This window comes from Strongylocentrotus purpuratus, unplaced genomic scaffold (genome assembly GCF_000002235.5).
Source record: "Strongylocentrotus purpuratus isolate Spur 01 unplaced genomic scaffold, Spur_5.0 spur5_scaffold_18, whole genome shotgun sequence".
NCBI classification, from domain to species: Eukaryota; Metazoa; Echinodermata; class Echinoidea; order Camarodonta; family Strongylocentrotidae; genus Strongylocentrotus; species Strongylocentrotus purpuratus.
Genome location: NW_022145603.1, coordinates 21,807,609 through 21,816,696, shown reverse-complemented (window position 1 = coordinate 21,816,696; position 9,088 = coordinate 21,807,609). Strand labels below are relative to the sequence as shown.

Genomic DNA, 9,088 nt, shown 5'->3' with positions numbered 1-9,088 from the left:
AAGGAAATGTTTCCTTCTTCTCATATCTCGATTGAGGATATTATTCTCAATTTCGATTTTTAATGGTAAAGAAAAGTGTAAAAAGATGTCGAGAATTTTACCATATGTCATGTAATATAAAATGCGCGCGGGTCGGTTGATCTCCCGAAAGGAGCGCAAAGGAATTGATATGAAAATGTTGATTTAAATCATTCATATTTTCTATCATCATAGGAGATTTCATGGTCTTGATCTGGAATTCATAAAAAGTCTTAAATACTTGATTTTTTCCTTTTTAATATATTTCAAAATGAGGCTACAAATGGCTCTCCATAATATTTAAGTCCAACTTAGAGTTAAGTTCGACTTCAAATCTTTGTGAAACACCCCCCCCCCCCCCCCAGGTCCCCTGAAAAGGATTGCTCTTCCATGCACACGTTTGTGTAGTTCCGGATACACATCTCAGTGCACAGTGCATGTGACTTTTCATTGGCAAGACTGTGACATGCAGCTTCTTATAATTTTGATATTCCGAAACCTCATATGCATCAACTATGATATCCTACACAGTTTCTTTCACAATGCAATCTCATTACCACAGCTCTACTAATAGCCTTGTGCGTCGCCTATTTAAATTCGTGAAAGAGCTATTACGTGATCCCAGCATGATCAAAAGGCAAAAGTATAGGGCATTGCCATTGCTCTTAAGTTGATCCATCACAGTTTTTTTTTCCGCAAAGGCCTTAAAGGAGGTTTAAGGATTGCTTGATGGTCATTTACTCATTTCATATGTGTCCTTGTTAATAAATTATATTCCTCGTCTTAAACTTTAAAATATTTTTTCAATTGTTATAATGTGTTTAATCTGCGCAAATCATACTATTTTTTTTATTCAGTAAACTGAATTACATAAATGTATTCACATAGGAATTGGTTAAATTTGCTAGAATTGTATTTATATCTGTATTTCTTGTATTTTTTAGAATTAATATATGTAAAACATTGTCACAATTCAGCCATCCGTTTGCAAAGATATGTTTTGATAAATTCTAAATTTTGCCACCTATTGTGTATACATCGATTTCCAGTTTTAAAAATGGTCACTCTAACTGAGCTGAGATGCGGCACCATCACACTTCCAAACGGAGAGATTGTTGCCTTGAAAACCAAATCAGTAACCAACAAGGATGTCTTGGGGCCAGAGATGAGGAGAATTAATGCAAATAGTCTCGTCTGCAAACTGCCATGTAAGCCTTTAAATCTCTTACGACACAATGGTTTCAAAGTTAATTTTGCTTTTAAATCATTGTGTCTACGTCTCTGCTCTAATAGTGTGGTGGTCCAGATACCCAGGTGTAGTTGGTACTCGGATATATTCCTTTAAAATGACAAACCGCCGGGTCTTTTATTTTTCATTTTTTGCTCGTTCATTAATGAATGGCAACTGTGAGTAACAGCAGTCCCACGCCTGTTTATTGAGCTTTTTTTTAAAATAACATATATAACTTTAAAGTGCAGTACATAAGTACTTTCACTGTTTTTGCAGTTTCATATCAGCACGAAGCCTTAAACTAGCAATGGGTACTCAATCATAAATAGGATTAAATGGAAACCCAAGGAAGGAATAAGATAAAGAAGATTACGGATAAATTCATCATGGTTTCGAGATGGTTGTAACAAAAGCAGTCTTTAAAACTGATTACCAACCATCATGAATTTGTTCTGTAAAAAATACTCATGTATGAAAAGTAGAAATCACATAGTTGATCTCTCTTTAATAGTTATAAAGGGTTTGTAAGATTCATCAAAACTTGTTTCTGCTTTATAAATATAGATTCTGTTAGAGTTTGCAAACGATATTTATGTTAGGGATTTGTTTTCTTTTCATTTTCTTACTCAATGTGCCTCCTCCGTCACTCTCTTTCTCTCTCTCTCTCTCTCTCTCTCTCCCTCCCTTCTCTCTCTCTCTCTCTCTCTCTCTCTTTAATTTTGTCTATGTCTTGTTATTATCCTATCTCTTTCCTTCTTTCAATATTCCAATCTCTTTCTTGCGCTACCTCACCTCCTTGCTCTCTTTTTCTATATTCCTCCCCCGTTCTCTCTGTCCGTTTCTCTATTTCCCCCTCTCTCTCGCTCTTTCCATTATTCTCGCTGTGTCTCTCTCAACCATCCATCTGTCACAAACAGACTGTCTTTCTGATCCATGTCAAAATGGAGGAACCTGCACGGAGACACTCGATGACATTACCTGTACCTGTTCCACAGGATTTTACGGTCCAACGTGTGCGATTGGTAAGCATGACATTTTTTTTAAAATATACACAGCAAAAAGAAAATTAAAAAATAGTGGACCCTATTTATAGTTAAGGTCTTCAGATAGATATTTAATATAAACTTGTCATACAGTTATCAAAATAAACATAACATTATCTTTTTTTGATTGATATGCAACCGGAATCATACCATTCATGTATGAGTGAGCATAGTAATTTATCAATAAACGAGGCTCTGAGAGATAATTGTTAAAGGGGCATTTGGCCAAACATTTGTTGATGAGCATTTGACGTATCCTATGGCTTGTCCACGATCTTGGCTGAAAAGGAGAGGCACTTTGGGCGTGCTTTTCAAAACCATCCAGAGCTCAATCCACCTCATTGTTTCTCAGTCTTTTTTTTAATTGTTTAACAGGAATTTCTCACAGATGAACATGTTCATCTACATTTGAATGGCTACTTTCTGGATTTTCTATTTTCTCAATCGGACTTGCTAACGGTTAAGTGAATAAGCAAATCAAAACATTAAAGTTCACAACTTGATATTAATTGAGGTTGGTGTAGTATTAATTTGTATCAAATTTCATATAAAGGCCTATTTTATTATATTTTATTGACGGTTTATATGAAAATATTAAACAATAAAGAGTGTCCGCTTTTTTCTGAGTGTATTTATGTAAATGAGAAGACATAACCAAGGTATTGAATGCATTCTAGCCCATGATTAGTTATTATCACCACTCAAATTCCCAACGCTTCCATACGTTTTCTAGCGTGTCTTTATGTCCAATTTATTGCTTTCATTTATCACACACACGCTTTATATTAAAACTAAACAAACAATACATATGCGTGTGTGTGTGTGTGTGCGTGTGTGCGTACGTGTGTTGCTAAGTTATATATAGGCCTGCTGCAAATAAGTTTGTGTTTAATTATGTTTATGTAAAAGCATCAATATTGAACACGTTTATTTTATTCAATTGTATGTTATGGTTTGTATTGCACATTTGGAGAAATAAAACAAAATTGTTTTTTTTTTTAAAGTGGGTGTGCGTGTGTGTATGTATGTATGTTGTATTTACAAAAAATCAATTCCCCTTTCATGCAGATGTCGATGAGTGTGATGTTCATTTAGACTCGTGTGATACGACTCATGGAGTTTGTACGAACATGCCTGGCACATTCAATTGTTCCTGTACTGCTGGTTATGAGTTAGACGTGGATGGAAGAACTTGCAATGGTAAGATACTCATGTTTAGATTATTTTGTCTTGATATAAAATACGATATAGCATTATGAAGGTGATTTAAGAGAAAAGACATGAATAAAAAGATCTTTAAAAGCATTCACAATGTCTATGTGGTATGATGATATTTTATATGATTTTTATAAACGTATATACACTGTCGCTCATAAAGTTGGAATATTTTTGTTTTACCCCAATTCATGGAATTTTAAAAAAAATAATTTAAAAATAATAGATCTAGATTATAATATACATTCTCAGATTTTATTGAATAATAATTTGACAATGTGTGTTTTGCGTGACTGCCAAAGCATGTGTATTCTACTATGTTTATCAACTAGGGGATCTACGCCCTTAAGTCTTAAATGACAGTAATGAGGATTAATGCCCCACAAAAGGGCACTAATATAGCACATCGACACGGTTTTGATCCTGGGGCCTCACAGTTACGAGGCCATTGCTTTGTCAATGAACCATGACTGTACGCAGCGGGGGCTAGGGGGCAGTATCCATAGATATAATAAAAAACAGAAAATGCAATAAATTTTCAATAATTTATTGCATTTAACCCCGGTTCCCAACATAACAAAATCCTCTGGACGACCATGCATTATGGCTCAAGGCATGGGCAGACATAGGATTTTTTTTTATGTAGGGAAATGGGGTAAAATGCAATAAATTATTATTCCATAAAATCGGAGAATGTATATTATTATCTAGATCTATTATTTTTAAATTGTTTTTAAAATAATTCCATAAATTGGGGTAAAACAAGAATATTCCAACTTTATGAGCGACAGTGTATGTTTAAGTGTGTGTGTGTACGTTTGTATGATTTTGTTTCTCTCAATTCCCCTCTCATACAGATGTCGATGAGTGTGATGTTCATTTAGAATCGTGTGATACGACCAATGGAGTCTGTACAAACATGCCTGGTACATTCAATTGTTCCTGTACTGCTGGTTATGACTTAGACATGGATGGAATGACTTGCAATGGTAAGATACTCATATTTACATTATTGTGTCTTGATATAGAATACGGCATAACAATATGAACGTAATCGTAGAGAAATAACATGAACAACAAATCTTTAAAAGCATTCACAAGTTCTATGAGGTATGATGACATTAACATGGTTTTATGAATATATATATATGTTTGATTATGTGTGTGTACATTTGTATGATTTTTTTTCCTTCTCTCAATTCCCCTCTAATACAGATGTCGATGAGTGTGATGCTCATTCAGACTCGTGTGATACGACTAATGGAGTTTGTACGAACATTCCTGGTACATTCAATTGTTCCTGTACTGCTGGTTATGAGCTAGCCGTGGATGGAAGATCTTGCAATGGTAAGATACTCATATTCGGATTATTTGTCAAGATATAGACTACGGCTAAACATTATGAATGTAATTTAAGAGAAATTGCATGAATCGCAAAAAACCTAAGAAAGCACTTACGAGGTCTCTGTGGTTTGATGCCATTGACATAATTATTGTTTTTAAGGATATTTAATATCTTAACCCTAATGGGTAATCTAGGCCAAAAATATTCATAGATACATAATACACACACTGTCATAGTTGGGCTCCAAGAAACGAATCATCTAATCCTCATATTCGAATCCACTTATAAACTTGGGTTCTAGGACACCTACCCCCTGGACATCCACCCCCCCCCCCCACGATAACCACCCTCAGTCAAATACCCCCCTAGGACAACTACTCCCTAGGACGACTACCCACGAGACATCTACCCCCGGACAACTATCTCCCACACAACTACCCCCTATGACAACTACCCCGGACAACTACCTCTTGGGACAACTACCCCCTACGACAACCATCCTCTAGGACAACTACCCCCCCCCCCCGTTCAACTATCCTAGGGGGTAGTTGTCTGGGGGTAGTTGTCCTATGGGGTAGTTATTCTAGGGGGTAATTCACTGGTGGTGGTTACAATAAACTTGACATCGTCACTAAAATGTTATCACTTAATTTGATGCTACCTAAGGCAGTATACAGTAGGATCTGCACGGAATGAATTCTGTTATGCACCATTTTCTTCAACCTCATTTTCGTTTAAAATTTGTTTTTATTGTTTTCAATTCCCCTCTCATACAGATGTCGATGAGTGTGATGCTCATTCAGACTCGTGTGATACGACTAATGGAGTTTGTACGAATACGCCTGGTACATTCAATTGTTCCTGTACTGCTGGTTATGACTTAGACCTGGATGGAAGGACTTGCAATGGTAAGATAATCATATTTACATTATTTTGTCTTGTTATAGACTACAGCATTACATCATGAAATAGAAAATACATGAATATCACAATCTTAGAAAGATTATGAAGGGTATTTAAGAGAAATAACATGAACAACAAATCTTGAAAAACATTCACAAGTTCTATGAGGTATGATGACATTAACATGGTTGTATAAATATATATATGTTTAATTATGTTTGTGTACGTTTGTATGATTTTTTTTCCTTCTCTCAATTCCCCTCTAATACAGATGTCGATGAGTGTGTTGTTCATTCAGAATCGTGTGATACGACTAATGGAGTTTGTACGAACATTCCTGGTACATTCAGATATTAAACAAGCAGTTTCGTTAAATGTTTTTAAGTCAAAATCTAGGCACTTTATTTTAGACAGGTATTCACCAAGTTTGTTTGTTTAAATGTATAGGTATACCCCCCCCCCTTTATGTTGTATGTGATTTGTTATTTTTTGTAGCGTCCTTAATGTATTATGTTACAGGGTCAGCTAATCACAAGGCTTGTTCCTTTCTTGCTGTCCCTCTCATACTTAATCCAAATGTATACTTTGTTATTAATTTTTCTTGTGAATTTTATCCTTTGTATCATGTTGATTTATGAATGTTTGCATGTGTTTTCTGGATTTTTATGAGCAAATAAATTGAAATTGAAATTGAAATTGACATTCAATTGTTCCTGTACTGCTGGTTATGAGCTAGACATGGATGGAAAATCTTGCAATGGTAAGATACTCATATTCAGATATTTGTCAAGATAAAGACTACAGCATAACATTTTGAATGTAATTTAATAGAAAATACATGAATAAAAAACCTTAAAAAGAATTCATGAGGTCTCTGTGGTATGATGATATTGACATAATTATTGTTTTTAAATATTCATAGATACCTAACACACACACTGTAGTTTGGCTACAAGAAAGGAATCATCTAATCCTCATATTCGAATCTATTTATAAAATTGACATCGTCACTAAGATGTTATCACTTAAGTTCATGCTACCTAAGGCAGCATACAGTAGGACCTGCACAGAATGAATTGTTTGATGCACCATATTCTTCAATACTTTTTTTCAGTTAAAATTTGTTTTTAATTGTTTTCAATTCCCCTCTCATACAGATGTGGATGAGTGTGCTGTTCATTCAGACTCGTGTGATGCGACTAATGGAGTTTGTACAAACATGCTTGGTACATTCAATTGTTCCTGTACAGCTGGTTATGAGTTATACCTGGATGGAAGAACTTGCAATGGTAAGATACTCATATTTAGATTATTTTGTCTTGATATGGAATACGCCATAACATTATGAAGGTTAAGAGAAAAACATGAATACAAAGATCTTAACAAGCTTTCACAAGATCTTTGAGATAGATGATATTTACATAATTTTATAAACATATGTTTAATTGTGTGTGCACCATATTCTTCCATATTATTTTTGGTTAAAATTTGTTTTTATTGTTTTCAATTCCCCTCTCATACAGATGTCGATGAATGTGATGTTCATTCAGACTCGTGTGATACAAGTAATGAAGTGTGTACGAACATGCCTGGTACATTTAGTTGCTCCTGTGCTGCTGGTTATGTATTAAGTGAGTTGAGTTGAGGTTTTATTATCCAAACGTTCAAATAGAGTAATATAACAATAATATCAATAATAAATGTATGTTTAGCAATTATCTCGAATGAAAAATAGGGACCAGAAAATAACATACAATGCTTATCATGTCGCGTACCGTACAGTATCTGAACATTTAACAATGTTTTTATATAATATGAATTATTGAATATAGGAACAACTTAAGCTACATACTATTCTATGTATCTAACATAATACATGTTTGTGTGTTTAGTACAAAGCCTTAACGTGTTCAAATAGACATTCCGTATCAGATAATACAGTAAAGTATCATAACTGTCTACAAATATAAAGTGCATGTTTATTGTCTAATAAAAGGCAGGAAGCTTGGTTAGAAGGTGAACATATTTATTCTATTAACATTTGTGCAGTAAGAGTACTACGAAAACAAGTAATTGAAGTTTGCATTATTCCAGAAGCATACGCCTATGTATGACACATAAAAAGTACCTTGCGTTGTCCTTACTTTAGGCTTACTGAGCTTTTTATTTTCTCTTTGTCTTTTCTCATATATGTGCTCTACGAAAGAGCAGTACTGAATAAGGGACGGTGGCAATCTATTATCAATAATTGATGCCTAAAAACACAAATAGATAGTTTATGTAGTTGATACACATTCAATAATTTTAAATCCTGGGATATTGGTTTTGAATGTGCCCGAAAGAAAGCTCTGAGTGCCATCTTTTACCTTAAGAATCAACATTTCACATTAATTTCATAATTGTTTCCCCAAACCTCAATTTCATATGTGGTTGAATTAATGTTATATACAATAACAATAAAATATTTCTAGGTACAAACTGTCTTAATCTATATAAAACACCAACCTTTTGTCTAATATACTTATTTACTCTTTCAATCACCCCATAATTTTGGAAAGGCTTTCTTTACATTCGAAAATTTGAAAGACACCAACAGTTTTGGAAACTTATATATTTGACACATGAAATCCACATTATTCCAATGTCCTTGACTAAAAATATGTTTTACTTTAAAAATCCCAGGTTTTTCGAATAACTTGAAATACAATACCTGGATATCAAAAGTGATATTACTATTATTCCATGATATTTAATTTTCAATATTTGTAACCATGGGTGTATTTACATATATGACTTCTGACCAAGAAGCATAATTCGGCATAGTTTCTCCATGTCTCTGTTATTACAATTAAACTGGAACATCAATAGAGTTCCACCCACCCACCAACCCTATTTAACCAATGAGAAAATAAAATGTGCATATAGCTTTCTCATCGTCAAACAATCTCCTTATCCAGGAAAGTCGCATACAACCGAATTTTGCCTGTATATTGACCATACCTAATAAACCCCCTTCAGTAATTTTATTCTAACATACATTTCTTTTTATTTTCTCTTCCTTAGACCCCCATAAAACTGACAACATCATCTTATTAATTTCTTAACAACAGAATGCGGTACTGCACTTCACATTTCTTTTTTTTAATGTTATAACACACATGTTGCTTCTTATTTTGGTTAAATCATTGTCAATGGTCAAACACTGTTGTATCTTGTTACACTCAGATAAGTGAGTACGCGTAGAACTTTTTGTTGGGATCGAGTAGCTACTTTTTTCATCCCTAAATTCTTCTCCATTAGTATTACAAAAACCGCCACTGTTTAACTTAGAAG

The 9,088-nt window shown here is 34.1% G+C and overlaps 1 protein-coding gene across 1 annotated transcript; it reads left to right on the top strand.

The window, feature by feature from the left end:
• The first annotated feature begins 1,075 nt into the window (after positions 1-1,075).
• LOC115925236 (fibrillin-2-like) lies at positions 1,076-7,400 on the top strand. The gene is made up of 7 exons (XM_030988850.1): positions 1,076-1,226; positions 3,361-3,492; positions 4,365-4,496; positions 4,723-4,854; positions 5,629-5,760; positions 6,913-6,981; positions 7,279-7,400. The coding sequence occupies exons 1-7, from the start codon at positions 1,076-1,078 to the stop codon at positions 7,398-7,400; spliced, it is 870 nt and encodes a 289-aa protein (XP_030844710.1).
• Positions 7,401-9,088: the final 1,688 nt, after the last annotated feature.

What these genes read in the sequence shown, in the direction of transcription:
- LOC115925236 (XM_030988850.1), top strand. Translation starts at nt 1,076, where the DNA reads ATGGTCACTCTAACTGAGCTGAGATGCGGCACCATCACACTTCCAAAC. An exon ending in GGATGGAAGAACTTGCAATG is followed by an intron (nt 3,493 to 4,364) that starts GTAAGATACTCA and finishes CCTCTCATACAG; the next exon opens with ATGTCGATGAGTGTGATGTT. An exon ending in GGATGGAATGACTTGCAATG is followed by an intron (nt 4,497 to 4,722) that starts GTAAGATACTCA and finishes CCTCTAATACAG; the next exon opens with ATGTCGATGAGTGTGATGCT.